Here is a 22,590-nt window from a genome sequence, read left to right as displayed (position 1 = left end):
CAGCCACCTTTTCGGAGACTGTCTACGCTGTGAGTCCCGAGACCCTGTCTGCCCTCAGCTGGGCATAAAGGAGCCCACGGTCCAATTTCAAAGAAGAGCAAGGAATTCTGCACATTGTCCTGGCTGATGTGTATCCCAGGACCAACATCATCAAAAGAAATCTGTGTATCATCACGGTGCAGTTTGTGGGATCTTGCTCTGCGCAAATCGGCTGCTGTTATTTCCCTCGCATTACAAAGTGACTGCAGTTGGGGGAGGGGGGGGATGTATTTCATTGTCTGCAAAGCTCTTTGGGACGTCCTCAGGTACTGAAAGGCGCTATATGAATGCAAGTCCTTTTTTTTCATTCCATTGTGCAAATGCGTTCTGCTTGTTAGCGCAGGGCTGAGTGACAGTCACACCAATCTCAGAGGCAGCTTCAAGATCCAATATCCTCGTGAATAAGTCGACAGATTCAAACTGCTGAAGGTGCACGGGGAGGTTGGCAAGTTCTTACATGAGTCCAGCGCAGGGTCGTATTAGAAGCGTGTGTGCAGAATGGAAGCGTGCAGGCAGAAGCACTCTGTGCTCCCTTGGCCCCTTCTCATATTCCCAAAGTCCAGTCTGTAAAAGCTGCTTCGTATCCGGGTGTATTTTCTGTCTCACACTACACATGCCAAACACTTCAAACAGGCGTGTCTGCTCGTTGTGGGAAAGGAAACTGCCGGAATTTCATTTTAGACAAACACTTGTAGGGGAAGAGAGAGAGAGAGGAATCAGTGAGCTCGAGTCTTGCAATTGCAGGAACGGTGTCCGGGACAATATGCAGCTGATTCTGTCGAAATTCAGATAACAGGATCTTTGTGAAGGAGAGAGAGAGAAATCATCCAGATTCCTTATGAAGGAGGCAAATGTGAGTAAGCGTGCCATGCGTTGGCACTCCAGTTCTGGGCTGCAGTAATTGTTCTCTTGTTTGTTTAATCATTCTGGGTCTGTATATCCTGGGGGTGAGGGTAGGGGCATTTATGGGGTAACACTGGGTGCCAGTGTGCTGCTGTCTGTCTGGGTTGTTGCAGCTGAGGTTCGTGGCTGATCAGGAATGTTGCATGTTTTTTTTTGGAGTTTCATTTTACTGAATACTGCATAACAAGTCTGTCTCTCTCCCTCGCATTATTTGCTGGGCCGGTGTCAGAAGCAATGGGAAACCAGAAGTTATTGGACCCAGCAGTATCTCGCTGAAATTCAGCATTCTTGTACATTAAGTGCTATTCGGTTCTCCTTGTGGTATGCACGTTAGCACAGTGTAACGTGGCAGAAGGTTTAACCTCCAAGGGTTAATATAACAGAACGAATTATTTCCTCAAAAGAGTTTTCAGTTCAGGAGGGACTCGTTCACCAGGTCCATTTATTTTAAAAAGAAGCATTGGCGATTGGTACTGAATAAGGGACACATGCTAACCGGCAAATCAACCCAAATAATATGATTCTAGAATCCACGGTTGGTTCAAGTCGGATTCACGTGCTATAAAACCATCGCTTACAAACATATTTATTTGGAAACAGTGCAGAGTCTTTATTGTCATCTTATTAGAAGTTATCATCGATTTAGAGACTGCCTCATTAATTCTAATACCTTGTCAGATTCCAACAACAGCACTTTACATTTATATAGTGCCCTCAACACAGTAAAACATTCCCAGGCATTTCACAGGAGCGTTATCAACCCAGCAGAGCCAAAGGAGGAGACATGAGGAAAGGTAACTCAGCACTTGGTCAAAGAGAGAGGTTTTCAGGAGCTTCTTGAAGGAGCAGAGAGAGAGGGAGAGTGGTTTAGGGAAGGAATTCCAGAGTTTAGGGCCGAGCACATGGCTGCCAGTGGTGGAGCAATTAAAATCAGGGATGAGCAAGAGGCTGCAATTGAAGCAACGTAGAGATCTCGGAGGGTTGTAGGACTGGAGGAGGTCAGAGAGCTAGGCAGGGGGTGAGGCCATGGAGGGGACTTGAACATGAGGATGAGAATTTGAAAGTGGCGGCATTGACGGATCAGGAACTAATAGAGATCAAGGAACACAGGGGTGACGGGTGAACAGGATTTGTTGAGGGTTAGGGTACAGGCAGCAAATACTACATTAAACCAACTGATATAACAGATTGAAAGTTATGGGCAAGAGATGCAGGGGGAATGTCAGGAAGAATGTTTTTACGCAGCGAGTGGTAATGACCTGGAACTCACTGCCCACAAGGGTGGTGGAAGCGGAGACAATCTGTGATATCAAGAGGAAGTTGGATGACCACTTGAGGGAAGTAGACTTGCAGGGCTATGGGGATCGAGTAGGGGAGTGACTGCATAGCTCCGTGGAGAGCCGGCACGGGTGGTGGTGGCAGTGGAGGAGGGGATGTATGATGTTCAGCTACTTACTTAGCCCATCCCTTTAAGGCAACTGCTCCAAACAGGACCATTAAAGTCATTGCGGCTATTTATTAATTGCAGGGGTCAATTACCATTTGTAAATTTCAGACTGCGTATCAATAACTCTTTTCCTATTACATTTTTATTCATTCATGGGATGTGGGCGTCGCTGGCCAGGCCAGCATTTATTGCCCATCCCTAATTGCCCTTGAGAAGGTGGTGGTAAGCTGCCTTCTTGAACCGCTGCAGTCCATATGGCGTAGGTATACCCACAGTGCTGTTAGGAAGGGAGTTCCAGGATTTTGACCCAGCGACAGTGAAGGAACGGTGATATAGTTCCAAGTCAGGATGGTGTGTGACTTGGAGGGGAACTTGCAGGTGGTGATGTTCTCATGCGTCGGCTGCCCTTGTCCTTCTAGGTGGTAGAGGGCGTGGGTTTGGAAGGTGCTGACTAAGCAACCTTGGTGAGTATATATATGAAAGGGTGTTCTGCTATTGAAGCACTGTGGTCTGTAACTTCTGAATTATGGCAAATGCAAGGTGGATGTAATCACACAAACTGGTCGCTATTAGCAATTGGTGAAAATGGGAACAGCAGCTCAGTTATTCTTGCTGACGGTCCTGCAGTTTTTGAGTTACAATCCGAATGGGCAAACTCACTAAAACATTCCTGGCCTGGCAAAACAACCAAGTGGTTTGACCCGAAGCATTACTTTATTACTGGATAAAAATCAGACTCCTTCTACATTGTTAGCCTGGGGTTGCAGGCCGTTCTGACTGATCAGGCATGATGTGCAATGTGACCAGCCTGTAACAAGCAGGGGAATTAACATAAACAGGGCCAGGAGCTCCTTCTCATCATTATGATTTGACTCACAAAGCAGAGCAAGCTGACTTGCAACTAGGGGAATGGGCTTCTGAAGCCCCTCTTCCCTTAGTCATCGCAGTAGAGTGCATATAATTGAAGTAAAGCTGAAAGATAGAATGAGCAACATTATGTCCTCTCTCCTGGCCACCCTCCCAACTTGCGCCCTCTGGTAGTGTCCTAAGTCCGAAGGTTGTGGGGTCAAGTCCCACTCCTAGAACTTCAGCGCAAATATCTAGGCTGGCACTCCAGTGCAGTACTGAGAGAGTGCTACCCTGTCAGAGGTGCCTTGTTTACCTGAGATGTTAAGCTGAGGCCCTGCCTGCTCTCTCAGGTGGACATAAGCAATCCCATGGCACTATTTCAAAGAAGAGCAGGGTTTTTCCCCCTGGTGTCCTAGCTGATATTTATCCCTCAATCAACATCGGGAAAACAGACTATCTGGTTATTAGCACATTGCTGTTTGTGGGAGCTTGCTGTGTGCAACTTGGCTGCCGTGTTTCCCAAATTACAACAGTGACTACGCTTCAAAAGTACCTCATTGGCTGTAAAGTGCTTTGGGAAGTCCTGAGATCGTGAAAGACACTATATAAATGCAAGTTTTTTTTTCTAAACATGAACTCATCCAAAATGCTGCTGCCTATGGCCTAACTCACACCAAGTTCAGTTCGTCTTTCACCACTGTGCTCGCTGACCTACATTGGCTCCTGGTCCAGCAACATTCCCCATTTAAGTTTCTCACCCTCATGTTCAAAGCCCTTCATGGCTTCGCCACTCCCTACCTCTGTAACCTCCTCCAGCTCTAAAGCCCTCGGAGATCTCTGCACTCCTCCAGTTCTGGCCTCTTGTATATCCCCAAATTCCATTGCTTTACCAATGATAGACATGCCTCCAGTTGCCTGGGCCCTAAACGCTGGAGTTCCCTCCCTAAACCTCTGTGGCTCCCCTCCTTTAAGGCACTCATTAAAACCTACCTTTTGACCAAGCTTTTGGTCACCTGTCCCAACATCTCCTTATGTGGGTCAGTATCAAAATTTGTTTGACAACACTTCCTGTGAAGTGCCATGGGATGTTTTACCACAGTAAAGGCATTATAAAAATGCAAAGTTGTTTTTGTTGTGATTCTCATCAGTACTGTGTGTCATGTTATTCATGCTTACAGGGCATTTATATCCTCCATTTCCTGGGAACTTTTATTCCATGTATAGAGCACTCTACTTAACAGTGAATGATGGGGAAAGATATTGGCAGTACAGTTGAACTGCTCCAGGGTATACCATGAATGTAAAACTGGATGCTTTTAATTTCAAGATAGAACCTGGAAGCAGTTCCAAGAATTGTACATATTTGATCGTCACTGTTATCAGTGAACTGAGTTATGAGGAAAGGCTTGAGAAAAGTTACAGTGGTGTTGCCATCATGATATATGAGCAGTAACCCAGGGAATGGGAGTTTTAAAAAAAAAATTGAAAATAAAACATTGGTATCATTAAAGCTGCTGGAAATCCTGTTGCTTCACTGATGTCCTTTGGGGAAAGAAACCTGCCGTCCCTACCCTATTCTGTGACTCCAGTCCCATAGTTGACTCTTAACTTTCCCCTGAAGGTGTCAGGCCAGCCATTCATGTGTGTTACCACTTTCCCAGGGCAATGAGACATGCTTGCCTTGCCAGCAATGCACAGATCCCAAGAATGCAAAGGAATACTTGGACTCTTCATCTTTAAAAGGCAGTAAATGAAAAGGGACCCTTTCGAAATATGTAACAGGAAAGGTTAATGCTGAGAGCTACTTGAAAAACTATTCAAGATTTGCTAACTTGAAATGATGCTTAGGCTTAATCTTCACCTTCAACGTGGAATAGCCTACAACTGCTCCTGTTTTTTATATTCTTGTGCCCTCCTTCAAATCAAATTGCTTATCTTTTTCCACCTCAGCCAGTTCCCTCATATGGAACCATCTTCACTCCTATGTGGGGAGATGGTGGTGTATTGGTAACATTGCTGAACTATTAATGCGGAGGGTTCAAATCCCACCATGGCAGCTGGTGGAATTTAAATTCAATGAATTAATAAACATCTGGAATTGAAAACTAGTCTCAGTAATAGTGCTATGAAACTGTCATCGATTATTGTTAAAAACCCATCTGGTTCCCTAATGCCCTTCGGGAAGGAAATCTACCATCCTTAACCTGGTCTGGCCTACATGTGACTCCAGACCCACAGCAATGTGGTTGACACTTAACTGCCCTCTGAAATGGCCTAGCAAGCCACTCAGTTGTCAAGGGCAATTAGGGATGGGCAATAAATGCTGGCCCTGCCAGTGATGCCCACATCCCATCAAAAAAAATCAGAGGCCTGCAAAGTCAAGCAGGTATTGCACGCAATTGCGCTTATCATTCAAAACCAGTTTTGACTTGACCATGTTGACAATGTTGTGCCTCACTCTCTCACTCAGATCCTGCTGCTCCAGGATCACAATGGAACACAAAGGCAGCTCATCACCCAGTTCCCACTGACCTATATTGGCCTCCAAACACATTCAATTTAAAAATCTGGTCCTTGTTTCCAACAAATTCTTCCATGGCCTCACCCTACCGTCCTCACACCTTAGATCCCTCATCACATTTATGCTCCATTAATTCTGGCCTTTTATTTATGTCCTTCTTCCTTGCACTTGTGGGCACAATAGGCCGAATGGCCTCTTTCTGTGCTATAACAATTCTTCGATACTATGATTCTATGACTGGTCGCAAAGCCTACAGCCACCTCAACCTAGTCTCTGACGTTCTCTCTCTAAATCCCTCCAGCCCTGCAGTTCTCTCTCTGAAAAATAGCTTCTCAAAAATCTAGCTTTTCATCCAGATTTTCAGTCACCCTCCTAAATCTCCCATCCCATCCATTTCCTTATCCCATTTATCTCACGTTTTTTCACACAAATGGAAAAGCTGGAACTCCCTTCCCCAAAAGGCTGTGGTGCTCGGTGAATTGAAATTCTAAAAGAAAGTTACTCAGCGAGTTGTTACAGTCTGCATTGCACTGCGTGAAAAGGTGGACAAAAGCTGGCCTAGTAATTGTATAATTAGGAGGGTTCATTAATACAGTAAATAAGGAGAAATTGTTTCCATTGGCAGGAGAGTCTGTAACCAGAGGATGCAGTTTTAAGATAATTGACAAACGAACCAGTGGGGAGATGAGGAGATAAAAACAAGAAATGCTGGAACCACTCAGCAGGTCTGGCAGCATCTGTGAAAAGAGAAGCGAAGTTAACGTTTCGGGTCAGTGACTCTTCATAGGAACTCTGCTTCTCTTTTCACAGATGCTGCCAGACCTGCTGAGTGGTTCCAGCACTTCTTGTTTTTATTTCAGATTTCCAGCATCCGCAGTATTTTGCTTTTATTTTAGGGAGATGAGGAGAAATGTTTTCACGCAGCGAGTTGTTGGGATCTGGAATGCACTGCCTGAAAGGGTGGTGGAGACAGATTAAATAATAACTTTCAAAAGAGAATTTGATAAATATTTCAAAAGGAAAAATTTGCAGGGCTATGGGGAAATAGCAGGGGAGTGGGACTAATTAGTTTGCACAGATTTACCGCACAGAAACATGGATCACTCTTTAAAAGGACCAGCACACGCCCAATGGGCCGAATGGTCTTGTTCTATGCTTTAAGGTTCTGTGGTTCCATGATTCTATGACTGGTGTTTTAAATACTGATTTTTAATACTGATGTTTTAAATTCGTATTTAGTTATAATAAACATAGAAGTTTTTTTAAAAAAAAAGTAATGATTCAGCAATTGAACACGTACTGTGGTGGTCAGGTGCTCAGCGGTAACATTTGGTGATCTCAGAGGAAATTCCTTTCTTATGAGGTTATTCCCACCATGACCTTACAATGACAAACTAGAGTACAAAAGCTTGCAAAAGTGGCAGGGGACCAGCAGTGTTACTGGCAGTGCAGTGCAGGCTGACATGTTCCTCCATTGTTTGTTCATTGGCACTTGCATTTAAAGTAGAATAAGCCTTAAATGAGATGCAAGTGTTGTAAAACATTGATGGAGGGCTCAATGAAGAAGGGTGGGAGGAGGCTCATGTGGAGAATAAATGTCACTGTGGACTTGTTGGGCCAAATGGCCTGTTTCTGTGCAGTCTTCTTTGGCCTCCTTATCTCGAGAGACAATGGGTAAGCGCCTGGAGGTGGTCAGTGGTGTGTGGAGCAACGCCTGGAGTGACTATAAAGGCCAATTCTAGAGTGACAGACTCTTCTACAGGTGCTGCAGAAATTTTTTTTTGTCGGGGCTGTTTCACAGTTGGCTCTCTCCTTGCACCTCTGTCTTTTTTCCTGCCAACTGCTAAGTCTCTTTGACTCGCCACACTTTAGCCCCGCCTTTATGGCTGCCCGCCAGATGGCTCCTGGGCTGTAAGCTCCCTAGGAAGCTCCCTTGCTTCTGTGCAGTAACTGCTAGTAATAAATACCTTGTAAAATCTCGCCTACTGCTACCTAAAAGAAACCGGTACTTTAATTTAATTTTATTCTGATTGGCTAGAAATGCAATAGTCTGCAATCCAACGTGGGTATCTGGTTGGGTCAACCATGTCCTCAATCATACAGTCATATTAATCATTGAATCATAAAATGATATGGCACAGAGAGAGGCCATTCAGCCCATCTTGACTCTTTGAAAGATGTATCCAGTTACTCCCCTGCTCTTTCCTCATAGTCCTGCAAATGTTTCCCTTCAAAGTATTTATCCAATTCCCTCGTGAAAGTTACTACTGAATATGCTTCCGACACTCATTTAGGCAGCCAATTCCAGATCACAGAAATGCACTGCTTAAAAAATATTTCTCCTCATCTCACCTCTGTCTCTTTTGTCAGTTACCTTAACTCGGTGTCCTCTGGTTATCGATCTTTCTCCTTATTCATACTTATCAAAACCCTTCTTGATTTTGAACACTTCTATCAAATTTCCCCTTAATCTTCCGTGTTCCAGGGAGAGCAACCCCAGTTTTCCCATCTCTCCAAGCAGCTTACATCCAAATATACATTAGTTTTTTTTGTATTCAAGGAGTTTTCCCTGAAAGATCCTGGCCTTTTTACAATGAGATTCATGGGATCATGGCAACTGATAGGGCAGCTTGGGAATGGCATGAGTGATTCTACTTGCCAGATCATCTGGCAGAGACCTTGGTTTGTGATAGTTTTCTGATTTAATACCGCCGCTTGTCCAAACCAATGCTCAAATTGATTTTTGAGCCCACCAATATATGAATATGAGAGAATCAGGTAAATGCCTGATTTATACAGCCCACTCAACTTGTGAATGCTGAGCACTTGCAAACCCAGAATCCGGAGCATAGGAAGAAGGAGGGAGCTAGTATTACTGATGTAGCTTATCGTGCCCTCACATGGTCACCATTTTTAACACCCCAAAGTCAGACAAACAGTACAGGGGATGAATGGTCAGTTAATCTGCTTTTGTTGGTGAGAAATGGATTTATGACACTTTAATGATTTGTGACGCTGGATCTTTTGCATCCCCAAAGCAGGCAGAGAGGGCCTAAATTTAGCATCTCATTGGAATGACACTCCCTCTGGCAATGCAGCACTTCCTCTGTGCAGCACTGAAATTTCAGCCTCGTTTCAAGTCCTAAAGTGGGGCTTGAGATCACAACCAGAGTGCTGCTGAGCCAAGCTTACATCGGACTTTGCTCCAGAGTTTGGCCAGGCCCTGACTTCAGAGTTACACAACAACCTCAGCGACAATTGTGTTGGTATGAAATGGCTTTGCTTTGCACTGACTTCTAAAAGTTGCACTGTAAATGCAGCCAACATCACCCTGAGCTCCTACTATGCATTAAAAAATCATGTGTATCCATTCCAAGTCCACAGTCGGCTGTTCATTTAGTTTGCTAGAATCAGTGGACATCCTGTCAACAATATGAATCTCCTCTGTTCTGTCACTGTTGTCTGCAAATATGCATAATGTCTCTGGCATCTATTTTTGACAAGTGTCCTGTGTTTAAAGTTCAATGTTATGAACCTTCTAAATGCCTGGTATATACAGTCCAATGATTGAACCACAACTGCAAGTGTTCATAGGAACATAGAAACAAAGGAGCAGGAGTAGGCCATCGAATCTGCTCCGCCATTCAATACGATCATGGCTGTTCATCCACTTCAATGCCTTTTTCTCACACTATCGCCATATCCCTTTACGTCATTGGTATTTAGAAATCTGTCAATCTCTGCTTTAAACATACTCAGTGACTGCCCTCTTGGGTAGAGAATTCCAAAAATTCACAACCCTCTGAGTAAAGAAATTTCTCCTCATCTCTGTCCTAAGTGGCTTCCCCCTTATTTTGAAATTGTGTCCCCTGGTTTTAGACTCCCCAACCAGGGGAAACATCTTACTTGCATCTACCCTGTCTATCCCTTTAAGTATTTTGTAGGTTTCAATGAGATCACCTCTCATTCTTCAAAACTCTAGAGAATAAAGACCCAGTTTCCTTGGGTGTTGGTTTAGAGTGAGAAAATAATGTGTCAGAAAATCATATGTAGTGAAAACTGGCACAAGTGTAAATTGGGGTAAAATACTAATGTGTAAAACAAATGTAGTGTTGTGTTGAGACAAATAGCTTACTATTCCTCCGGGTTCTCTGTGCCCCTCCAACTCTGGTCTCTTGTACATTCCCAATTTTAATCGCTCCACCATTGGCAGCCGTGCCTTCAGCTGCCTGGGCCCCAAGCTCTGGAATTCCTTCTTCTTCTCTAAACTTTTCCATTTCTCTACCTCTACTCTCCTCCTTTAAGACATTCCTTAAAACCTACCTCCACCTGTCTTACTATCTCCTTATGCTGCTCAGTGTCAAATGTTTTCCGATACTGCTCCTGTGAAACACCTTGCAGTGTTTTACTATGTTAAAGGCAACATATAAATGCAAGTTGTTGTTGTTTGCTGGTGAGACTCTGTTCCAAACTGAAAGGCAATGCCAATGAGCACTGCTGAAAGTTGTCTTTGTATAGAATCATATAGGATGGAAGGAGGCCATTCAGCCCATTGTGCTTGGTCCGGCTTTTTGAAAGAGCTGTCCAAATAGTCACAATCCTCTGCTTTTTCCCTGTAGCACTGCAAAGTTTCTCCTTTTCCCTTCCTAACAGCACTGTGGCTGTACCCACACCACATGAACTACAGCGATTCAAGAAGACTGCTCACCACCACCTTCTCAAGGGCAGTTAGTGATGGGCAATAAATGCTGGCCTTGCCAATGATGCCCACATCCCACACATGAATTAAAAAAAGTATATATCCATTTTCATTTGAAAGTTCTGTTTTTTGTCTCACAATAAGACATTGCCATTTAGGACTGAGATGAGAAGAAATCTCTTTATTCAGATGATTGTGAATCTTTGGAATTCTGTACCCAAGAGAGCTGTGAATGCTCAGTCATTGTATATATTCAAGACAGAAATCGACAGATTTTTGGACACTGAGGGAATCAAATGATATGAGGATAGTGCGGGAAGGTGGAGTTGAAGATCAGCTATGATCATATTGAATGGTGGAGCAGGCTTGAAAGGCTGAATGGCCTACTCCTGCTGTTATCCCTTACTATGTTTTTGTATAACACAAACTCACAAGTTGTCATTCTGCTTGTTACCTATCATTTAGCAAATGCAAAGCCTGGGAGCCAAGTGATAGCTTCTTCATTTGTTGAATTTAAGGTGATTACTCTGCCACTTACTCTGTAGAGGGGACACTCCTCGGTAATATGCAGCATTGTTTGTGTCTCTCCACAGATGCACAAGGGATTTTTACTGAGGCCCCAGCGGTGGAGGTTGGATGAGCAGGGCCCCTGGCTTGTCCTGAACCTATTTAGCAAGGAACCTTGTTGTTACTTATTGATCTACGTTGACACACTGCTACACACCATTCTCATTTGCACTTTGCAATTCATTGGTGGAGATCCTTAGGGTCAGTTCTTGGAGTCCATGTTCTCCAGGAAGTTCAACGTGTGTATGTGGCCCATCCATTAAACATGGATGGAAAGTCACGGGTCGCGCATTGGCCATCTCTCACAATGCAGCGACTGCAAGCTGGCTCCTTGCTGAGGGGGTCAAATTGGCCCTAAGGTGTTTTAGAAGAATTCAGTGAGACAAGAATTTCCCACCAGGACAATAGCCAGCTGCCAGATTCTTAACACAGGCTCTCAAACTGATGAGGTCATGCTTCAGAAATCCAATCGCCAATACCTGTTTTAATATAATTCCCAGTTTCCGTGTGGAGCTGCATACCTTTAGCTCAGTTAATCTGCGTTTAAAATATTCTTTCCATTGCAGGTCCAGAATAATTGAGATGAGCAGAAGGTATCAATAGCCTGAATTTGCATCGCGTTTACACTTAGAACTATCCCAATGAGGTTCATTTGTCAGTCTGTATTAAGTTGCCAAGCTGAGATATGCTTGGTCTTCTGTGCTGGGAATTACAGAAACTTTGGGCATAGGGTATGTTTGCCTTGGAGATTCAATGTGGGCGTGAAGTAGCTTTGGCTTTGCATTAAAGTTAGGCATGTGCCGTGTAAATCCGGAGTCAAGTCCTGAACTGATTCTGAAGTGAAGTGGAGTAAGGCTTCGTCCTTCAAGGAAACTTGATCTCATCACAGAACTACAGTGTACTGGTTGGGGAGGGTGCCATTCAGTCCATTGTTTCTGTGTCAGCTCTTTGAAAAAGCTATCCAATTAGTCCCAAACCCCTCTGCTCTTTTCCTGTGACAGTACAACCTATTTCCTTTTTTTCACTGTTCCAGTTTGGACCCCGATCCTAGATTCAAACTTCCTTTAGACTATATCTGAGACATGGCTAAAGCGGAATTGCCTAGCATCATTACACTCAGCCTGTTTGTCAATCTCTTGTTTGACTGCCCAGTTCAATGTTAACATGATCAGTGTTAGCTTTTTGATATGTGCAGTGATATGACAATGCCGTGTCTGTGCCTAGCAGGATTCAGCGTGTTAGCAAGGGTGAGTGGGCAAGAACATGCTAAATGGAATACAATGTGCTGAAATGTGAAGTTGTCCGTTTTGGTAGGAAAAATAAAAAAGCAGAATTATTTTGAAAGGTGAGAGACTGGGAAACGTTTTCATTCAGAGGGACTTGTGTGTCCTTGTACATGACTCACAAAAAGTTAAGTTGTGAGTATAGCAAGCAATTAGGAAGGCAAATGGTATGTTTGTTACAAAGGGATTGGAGTATAAGAATAAAGAAGTCTTACTACAGTTATACAGGGCATTGGTGAGTCCACACCTGAAGTACTGTATGCAGTTTTGGTTTCCTTATTTCAGGAAGGACACACTTACAATGAAGGTTCACTAGACTGGTTTCTGGGATGAGGGAATTGACCTATGAGGTGAGATTGAGTGGATTAGGCCTATATTCCCTGACGTTTAGAAGGATGAGAGGTGATCGAATTGAAACATGTAAGATTCTTAAAGGGGTTGACAGGGTAGGTACGGAGAAATGTTTCTGCTGGCTGGGAAATCTAGAACATAGGGACACAGTCTCAGAATAAGGGGTCGGCCATTTAGGACTGAGTTGAGGAAAAATTCAGTCACTCAAAGGATTGTGAATCTTTGGAATTCTCTACCCCAGTGAGCAGTGGATGCTCAGTTGTTGAGTACGTTCAAGACTGAGATCGATAGGTTTTTGGGTACTAAGGGAATTAACGGATATGGGGATAGTGCGAGAAGACGGAGTTGAGAATCATAGAAATTTACAGCACAGAAGGAGGCCATTCGGCCCATCGTGTCCGTGCCAGCGGACAAGTAGCCATCCAGCCTGATCCCACTTTCCAGCTCTTGTTCCGTAGCCTTGTAGCTTACGGCATTTCAAGTGTATATCCCCAAGTACTTTGCAAATGTTATGAGGGTTTCTGCCTCTGCCACGCTTTCAGGCAGTGAGTTCCAAATCCCCACCACTCTCTGGGTGAAAAAATATTCCCTCAAATCCCCTCTAAACCTCATCATATCCTAAATCTATGCCCCCTGGTTATGGACCCCTCAACCAAGGGGAATAGGACCTTCCTATCCAGTCTGTCTAGACCCTTCATAATTTTATACACTTCAATTAGGTCTCCCCTCAGCCTCTTCTGTTCCAAAGAAAACAACCCTAGCCTATCCAATCTTTCCTCATAACTAAAATTCTCCAGTCCAGGCAACATCCTCGTAAATCTCCTATGTATCTTCGCTAGTGCAATCACATCCTTCCTATAGTGTGGTGACCAGAACAGCACACAGTACTCCAGCTGTGGCCTAACTATACATTTCCAGCATAACCTCCCAGTTCTTATATTCTATGCCTCGGCTAATAAAGGCTTTTATCCTATATGCCTTCTGACCACCTTATCTACCTGTCCATCCACCTTAGGGGATCTGTGGACATGCACTCCAAGGTCTCTCTGTTTCTCTACATTTCTCAGCATCCTACCATTTATTGTGTATTCCCTTGCCTTGATAGCCTTCCCCAAATGCATTACCTCACACTTCTTCTCTGGATTGAACTCCATTTACCACTGGTCTGCTCACCTAACTAGTCCATTGATATCTTCCTGCAGTCTACAGCTTTCTTCTTCAGTATCAAACACACGGGCAATTTTTTTCATCATCGTCACACTTGTTAATCAGACTCCCTCCATTCTTAACTTTCCTCTGAAATGGCCTAGCAAGCCACTCAGTTCAAGGACAATTAGGGATGGGCAACAAATGCTGATCTGCCAGCGACACCCACATCCCATGAAAGGATAAAAAAAATGTCCAAATCATTGATATTGTTGCGACTGGGGTGGGAGGAGTGCACTGTTAATTCAGTCCCACTTCTCCACAGGTCACAACATATATTTAAATTTTCCCACTTACCGATACAATCAACCATATACTCTATCTCTCCCAGAATAAAGCACACCAACCAAGTTCCTTTAATAAACAGCAAAATTATCAGTTTATTATAAACAAAGTTTTAACCAATAAGGAAGTAAACATACACACGGATTAAAATATTAAAGCCTGTTATTTATCCTAGCCCCCTCCCGCACGCACATACATAACCAGTTAACTGGGAAAAAATAAAAAGAGATTTTTGTTTACAGCTGTTACAAAGCAATAGAAGAAATAAAGAAAACATTTAGGCTGAAAAGAAGGTATGGAAAGATGTCCTTTGTTTTGGTGAGGTGTCTCTAAGGCGTCGATGGCTGTCAATGGGATCTTCCAAGAACAGTTCTTTCCAGGCACTTTTGATCAGTTTGGGGAGGCTTTCCAAGCCATGCAGCTACAGAAGGTTGCAGTCAGGTCTTACAGCAGAAATGCAACAACAAAGGTTTCAGTTCCACACATTTGACATGCAGGCTTTCTTCAAATACAGAAGGAAATAGGAACACTCTTGATGCAGGATTCCTTTTCAAGAGAACGATGGGCTGGTAGTCTCCTGGCAGGTTAAGAAGCAAACTGGATTTTCTAACAGTTCAAATTGAAATCTAAACCTTCCAGAAGTCCAGTCTTATGACATCTATAAATCTTTGCTTGTCACTTCTCTGCAAACATCTCTCCAAGCCAAAACAACCCCTGCTGTGTTTGTATTTAAAAGCAGGTGCCTTCCAGTAAGACTTGTTTACTAGCCAAATCCAGGCACTCCCGGCAATCTTCTTTTTAAAAAAAAAACACAAAGTTCAGCAATCTCTTTAAAATTCCAGATGAATCAGTGTTCATAATTCAAATATTAGTTCTTAAAACATATTTTACAAAAGAAACAGAAGCAATGTCATATCAACATAGAGCACAAAAAGCAAGAGATCTAGTACTGAGCCCTGTGGAAACTGGAAACAGCCTTCCAGTCACAAAAACACCCATCGACTATTATCCTTTGCTTTCTGAACCAAGTTTGGATCCAATTTGCCACTTTGCCATGGATTCCATGTGCTTTTACTTTTGTGACCAGTCTGCCATGTGTTACCTTATCAAAAGCCTTGCTAAAATCCATGTGGACTACATCAAATGCACTACCCTCATCAACCCTCCATGGTACCTCCTCAAAAAATTCAATCATGTTAGTCAGAAATGACCTTCCCTCAACAAATCCATGCTCACTGTCTTTGATTAATCTGTGCCTTCCTAAATGAAGATTTATCCTGTCCCTCAGAATTTTTTCCAGTAGTTTTCTTAGCACAGGGGATATGCTGACTGGCCTGTAATTCTTCGGTCCAAGCCTTTCTCCCTTTTTAAGCAATGGTACAATGTTAACTATCCTCCAGTCCTCTGGCAGCACACCTGTAGCCAAAGAGAATTGGCAAATGATGGTCAGAGCCTCTGTTATTTCTTCGCTTGCTTTCCTTAACAGCCTAGGATACATTTTGTCTGGGCCTGGGGGTTTATCCACTTTCAAAGATATTAATACTTCCCCTTAATACTTCCTCTCTGATTATGTTAATTTCTTCTAATATTTGACACTCCTCCTCCCTGATTGCAATGTCTGTATTATCCCTCTCTTTTGTGAAATTAGACACAACGAATTCATTGAGAACCTTACCAATGTTCTCTTGCCTCCATGCACAGGTTACCCTTAAGGTGCCTAAAAGGCCTACTTTTTCTTCAGTTATCCTTTTTCTCTATGTATTTATATTTTTAAAAATTGGGCTTTCATTGATTCTACTTGCCAGTTTTTTTCATGCCAGCTCTTTGCTTTCCTAATTTCCCTTTTTAATTTCATCCCCACACTTTTTATATTCCTCTAGATTTTCTGCAGTATTGAGCACTTGGTATCTGTTTTAAGCTTCCCTTTTTTTCTTTATCCATTGATTTAAGCTCCTCTACATCCAGTGGGCTCTGGAATTGTTAATCCACCTTTTTTCTTTAAGGGAACATATTTACTCTGAACTCTCGCTATCTCTTCCTCGAATGCCTCCCACTGATCTGGCACTGATTTACCTTCAGGTAGCTGGTTCCAGTCTACTTTAGCTAAATCACATCCTGGCTTCGTAAAATTAGCTTTTCCCCTTTTATTCTTTTGGAGGATAGTTAACTTTTATTCTTGGTCTATCTTTCTCCTTGTCCATAATTACCCTAAATCTAACTGAATTATGATCACTTCTACCAAAGTGCTCACCAATAGATACCCCTTCCACCTGCCCAGCTTCATTACCTAAAACTAAGTCCAGAACTGCCTCTCTCTTGTTGGGCTTACTACATACTGGTGAAAAAAAGTTCTCCTGAATGCATTCTAAGAATTCTGCTCCCTGTGTGCTTTTCACACGAATTCTATTCCAGTTAATATTAGGGTAGTTGAAATCCTCCACTATTACTGCCCTATTGTTTTGCACTTCTCAGAGGTTTGGCTACAAATTTGGTCTTCTATTTCCCTCTGACTGTTTGTAGGTCTGTAGTACAATCCCAGTCGTGTAATTGCCTCTTTTCTGTTCTTCATTTCAACCCATATAGCCTAATTTGATGATCCTTCTACCGTATCATCCTTCCTCACAGCTGTGATTGTTTCTTTAATCAATATTGCAACATCTTTTTTATCCCCCTCTCTATCTCATCTGAAAATCCTGTAACCAGCAATGTTGTGCTGCCATTCCTGCCCTTTCAGCCATGTCTCAGTAATAGCTATAATATCGTGCTCCTACGTGTCAATCAGGATCTTAGCTCATCTGCCTCATTCCCTAGACTTCTTGCATTAAAATGCATTACTGCATTGTTATCTATTTTCCTGCCTTTGTTTCTTCGGCCTTCCAAACAGGCTTACTAATTTTCTGCCTTCCATTTCCAACTTTTCTTCTCTCCCTTCTGAATCTACTCTCAGGTTCCATCCCCCTGCCCAAACTAATTTAAACCCTTCCCAACAGCACTAGCCAAACCCCCTGTGAGGATATTGGCCCCAGTCCTGTTGAGGTGCAATCCGGCTTATACAGGTCCCATCTCACCCAAAAGTGGAATCAATGCCTCAGGAATCTAAAGCCCTTCCTCCTGCACCATCTCCTCAGCCATGTATTCATCGGCTCTATCTTCCTATTTCTGTTCTCACTAGCACGTGGCACTGGGAGTAATCTGGAGATTTCTACCTTTTGAGGTCCTGCTCTTCAATCTCACTCCTAGCTCCCTAAATTCTGGTTTCAGGACCTCATCCCTCTTTCTGCCTATGTCATTGGTGGTTCACCCTCCCTCCTCAGAATGTCCTGCAACTGCTCAATGACCATCCTTGACCCTGGCATCGAGATTGCAACATACCATTCTGGAGTCACATTTGCAGCCGCAGAAGCGCCTATCTGTTCCCCTCACTATAGAATCCCCTATTACTATGGCTCTTCCTCCACCATCACCCCACCACCCCTCCACCCATGCTGCCGTGGACTTGGCTCTGCCTGCACTCCCCAGAGCAACCAACACTCTCACCAGTATTCAGAACTGAATACTATTTGGAGAGCGAGATGCACTCATGGGATCCTGGCCCTTCCCCCCTGGTCTTCCTTGTCCTTCTGGCAGTCTCCCATTCCCTCTCTGCCTGCACATTTTTAAACCGCAGGGTGACGACCTCCAGAAACGTGCTATCCATGAAGCTCCCAGCCTCGCTGATGCCCCTTGGAGCTTGAGCGACGGCTGGAATCACTGAGACCCTGAGCTTATGCTGCTCTAGCTGATGACACTGACTGCACATGTGGTCGTCCAGGCTACTAGAAGCATTCAGGATTTCCCCCATGACATGGGATGTTCATTCCATGGGGCTGAGTTGCCCTGCCATGCCTTTACTTTCTAGACCAGGGGTATCCAACCTTTTCGCGTGGAGGGCACATTACAATTTTTGTCTTACAGAGGGGGCCGATGAGACAATTTCACAAAGGTAAAGACATTAAAAAATTATCTTCCTATTAATCAAAACAACAACAAACGTGCATTTTTGTGAAGAAGCTTTAAATATGAAGACTAATTTAATGACTTACTTTCTCAACACTATGTTGAACATTGATTTAGTGACATACCCTGCTTGCATAAATACTCAATCTCTACACGCACACTTGTTGTAACGATGTGGAGTATCCTGGATGGATGTCCATCTGTCAGGAGTGATCTTGGTCTCTTTCTCTCTCCTCTCTCTCTTGCTTCCCTCTCTGCATCTCTCTCTCTGTTTCTCCTTGCTTGCTCTGTCTCTCTCTCCCCCCGCTGTCTTTCTGTGTGTCTCTCTCTCGCTTCCCGCTCCTCACTCCTCGCACCCTGCTCCCCGACTGTGGACTCACCAAAAGTGTAGATAATAGAGATAGGCTGTGAACGCTGCCTCTCCACTGAGCGCAGCCATGTTGTGTGTGCAATGGGGTCCTAACAAACCTATAGCTGGCCACCGAGGTGTCTGATATTCTGGCAGTTTACATGCGCAGGTGGATGGAAACCTTTGGAGGGCTGGATTCTGGCCCGCGGGCCGTATGTTGGACAACCATGTTCTAGACTATTACTTGGAAACACTTACCAGCTATTTACCAATTGGCTGCTTCCCTAGTTGGGACGTCACTCGAGCCGTTTTGCCGATGTTGCTTTTGTTGTCAGAGGTTTCACTGGAGACTCTTTCCCTGGCTTTAACTTCTTGGTCACTGGGCTCGGTCTCCGCCCAGATCCCTGCCACTGCTGCTGCTAGTCAGTCCCTCTCTAATATAGATAAATGCCTCCCTGCTCACCTAATTAATGCCTCTAGACTTCAGCTCCCAGATATCACTGTCTCCCGCTCCCTCACTCACACTGCTCCTCGTTTTGTAAAGGGATGGAACAGCACCTCTTCTCTCATTGCGCTGAATTCCCTCACTCACTAAATTCCCTAAGTTACGTACTCTGTCACAGCCATGATCTTATTGAATGGCGGAGCAGGCTCAAAGGGCTGAATGACCTATTCGAGCTCCTATTTCCTATGTCCTTGTATTCTTATGTCAAGTGTACATTCATAACTATAACATGGAGATAGCACATTGTATTACATTCAATTTACGGCACTGAAACTGATCATTCAGCCTTCTGGTCTATGCTGGTGTTTTTGCTCCACACAGGCCTCCTCCCACCCCTCTTCCTCTCACTCTATCAGCATATCCTTCTATTCCTTTCTCCCTGATGTGCTTATCTAGCTTCCCCTTAAATAAATCCATGCAATTCACCTCAGCCACTCCTTGTGGTAAATCCTGGCTACCCGACCCGAACCTTGTCAAACTCAACTACATGTGTAGATTTCAGATTCAGTGTCCGGCATTCGGGTCGGGTTCGGTTTGGCTGTGGTCGGGTTTTGTTTTGTATTGTTTTCTTTTTAATCTACGTTTTGATGCAATTTTTTCTGCACTAATAACATGTTTGATATTTTTGGGTTGGTGTTTGATATTTTCGGGTCGAGTCGGGCATGAAAAAAATTGAAGGACTCGGGCCCAGGTCGGGCTCGGGTTGGCGTTGGCTGTGATCGGGTCGGGCCTGGGTCGGGTTTTAATTTTGTACCCGAGCCAGGCTTTACCTTGCGGTTTGGATAAAGAAGTCTCTCCTGAATTCTCTTTGGATTTATTAGTGAATATTTTATATTCATGGCCCCTAGTTTTGGAGCATCTGCATTCACTGGTGGCAGGGTTAAAGCAACCATTACTGGGAGCATCTGAAACGCAAAACTGTTGTCCCTATTCTAACAAAGGACCTGCATCTCAAAGGTTAACTCATCTGTTCTCACCACAGATATCGACTCACTTGCTAAGTGTTTCCAGCATTTCCTCTTTTTGTTTCACATTTCCAGCATCTGCTGCAGTGTGAAAGCAAATTAGACAGCTCATTCCATATCTGCTCATTTCAGTGGCACTTTCAGAACCCATTGCCATTGTTGGTTACAGTCCAAATCTAGCTTTCAGGAGAAGGCAGTCCTGGAACATATATAGTTATGACTATTATATGGTTTGCTACTAAGCTACAGTTCTAGAAAAAGTGAAAAGATGGTTCAGTAATGTTCAATGTGGCTATTCCCCTTGACTTGTGTTCAAGGATTCACTCTCTAAATCCCTCCAACTCTCCACTGCCCTCTGCTTTCAGACCCACCTGAAAACCTACCTGTTTGACCAATCTATTGGTCACCCTCCTAATTTCTCCTCCTTTGTCGTGGCATCAGTTTTCAGCTAGTGTGTTTCTGAAGCATCTTGGGACAATTTCTACATTATGGGTGCTATATTAATGCAAATTGTTGTCATCATAATCAAAAACCTTCATCTATTAGGAGGAAGTTCACTTAACAAGTATAATTCAATAAATTAACCTTTTGACAGAGACAGTAAATTTTTTATGAAAATAAAATAAAATAAAACATGATTTGCTGTTTTTGAAAGGAAAGCAATCTAAATGGCAAAGATATTTTAATAAAATTGCGTGCTTGGGAAGGAAAAGGTGCCTTTGGACCTTTGGTTCCCAATGCTCTCCACCACTGGGGGTTTTCCTAAACTCATGTCTGGGTCTGTTGTAGAATAAGTGATAAGAGACTGATTGCTATGATTTAATTATCATTGCATCATGTGACTACCGGTATGGTAGAGGTGAACTGGATGGACTTCAGACTTTTATCGCCTTGCAATCCCAATATTCCTGTATTTTTTTTTCCTACATTATAACAGTAACTACAACTCAAAATTATTTCATAGGCTGTACAGCGATTTGGAATATCCTGAGGTCATGAAAGATTGTCTATAAATGCAAGTTCTTCAAGTGTAACATGTGTTACGAGTGTTTCACTTTTTGTTAAATTTTGAGAGTTTGTGTTTTAAAACTGAAAAGAATTCCGTAGATGCTGGAACTTTGGGTGTTTCTTTCTTAAAGGAGGTCACCAGAATGTTTGGACTGAGTTTGAACTGTAAACAGTTACTGGAAGGCACCTGTTTTCAAATAAAACTTGGAGAGATAATAACAAAGGAGTGACGGGCCTAGATTTATAGCTATTAGGAGATTTCACTCCTAGAAAATTTGGTTCCAACTTGCCTGCAACAGAGGAGAATACCATCTAATCTCCCTCTTGAAAAGCAACCCTGTATTTCCAGTGTTTCAGATTCCTGTTTCCTCCTGTATTTGAAGAGACCCTGGGCTGGATTTTATTCGTGCACCGGGCTCCGCGACGGCACGCTTTGAACTCGGTGGCCTTCCGCCATGGAAGGGCCGCCACACACCCCCGCAATATTACATGCGGGGGCTGATATAAATAGAGGGGGCGGCTGGTGCGTCCCCAGCAACGGCGTCCGGCACCACCGTGCAGGTGCCGGCACCATTTTTAAAGGGCTTTAAGCCCTCAGAAGTAATTTTAATTTTTAAAGGTAAAGTAAGCATTTATTTTTGATTGCAAATAATAACAATATGGGGGCTCTTCCCCAACCCCCTCAATGGTCATTTCGTTGCCCAAGAGAACCAAAACATGCCTTTTTCCCTACCCGAACTTTATCCCCCAACCTTCTAACTTTTGCCCTTCAACCCCTTTCCACCATCCCCACATCCAATCAAAAGTGTTTTCCCCATGCCTCCACCCCTCCTGCCTGAAAATGTTATTCCTCTCCGCCTCCCCCCCACCCACCCCCCCCCAACCAGGTTCTCACCTCGGAACTCCGTATGGAGTTCCGAAGGCACGCAAGCGACAAACGGCAGCCATAAAATTGGCATGGGACAGCTGCCGCCAGCAGGTATGTGAATTTGCATCTAATTTAGGCTAATTTGAATATGTAGATGAAGGCCTCACCGCTTGGCGGTGATGGCGGGGGGGAGGTGGGGTGCTACACCGAGGTCCCCCCGCTGCCAGTAACATGCAGTGGGCCCGTCTCAACATTGTGGGTCGAGGTGGGCCTTTCCCTGCAGAATTTTATGGGCACCCCGCCGCAATCCACAGCATCAAGGGGCTCGTAAAATTCAGTCCCCTGTGTGTTGGAGAGGCCTTGTATGTCGAATATGTGGGAGCTGAATCCTTGTTGCTGCCTTCCTGCTGTAAGACCTATTTGAAACTTCTTGTTGCTGCATCTCTTGGAAAGCCTACCCAAACTGATCTTGAACATCACCTAGAAAAAAAACAGTTCTAGGAAGATCCCAGTGACAGCCGTCTATACGTATTTGGGACAATGGGCCAAACCAAAACAAAGGACATATTTCCATACCATCTTTTCAGCCTAAGTGGGTTTTTTTATTTGTTCTATTTCTTTGTAACAGCTGTAAACAAATACCCCTTTTATTTTTTCCAGTTGACCTGTGTGTATGTATGTGTGAGGGCAAGGATAAATAAGGGGCTTTAATATTTCAAGTAGTGTGTATGTTTTACTTCATTATTGGT

The 22,590-nt window shown here is 43.7% G+C and overlaps 1 protein-coding gene across 3 annotated transcripts in view; it reads left to right on the top strand.

Moving 5' to 3' along the window:
• Positions 1-478: 478 nt before the first annotated feature.
• kitlga (kit ligand a) overlaps positions 479-22,590 on the top strand; it is a 122,387-nt gene continuing 100,275 nt past the window's right edge. For all 3 annotated transcript variants that reach the window (XM_068050279.1, XM_068050277.1, XM_068050278.1), the window contains exon 1: positions 479-892. In XM_068050279.1, coding sequence (XP_067906380.1) covers positions 878-892 — 15 coding nt within the window. In that variant the 5' untranslated portion in view covers positions 479-877. The remainder of the gene's footprint in view (positions 893-22,590) is intronic.

Source organism: Heterodontus francisci, chromosome 18 (assembly GCF_036365525.1).
Source record: "Heterodontus francisci isolate sHetFra1 chromosome 18, sHetFra1.hap1, whole genome shotgun sequence".
NCBI classification, from domain to species: Eukaryota; Metazoa; Chordata; class Chondrichthyes; order Heterodontiformes; family Heterodontidae; genus Heterodontus; species Heterodontus francisci.
The sequence above is the reverse complement of the archived record's forward strand: the minus strand, read 5'-3'. Positions and strand labels throughout refer to the sequence as shown.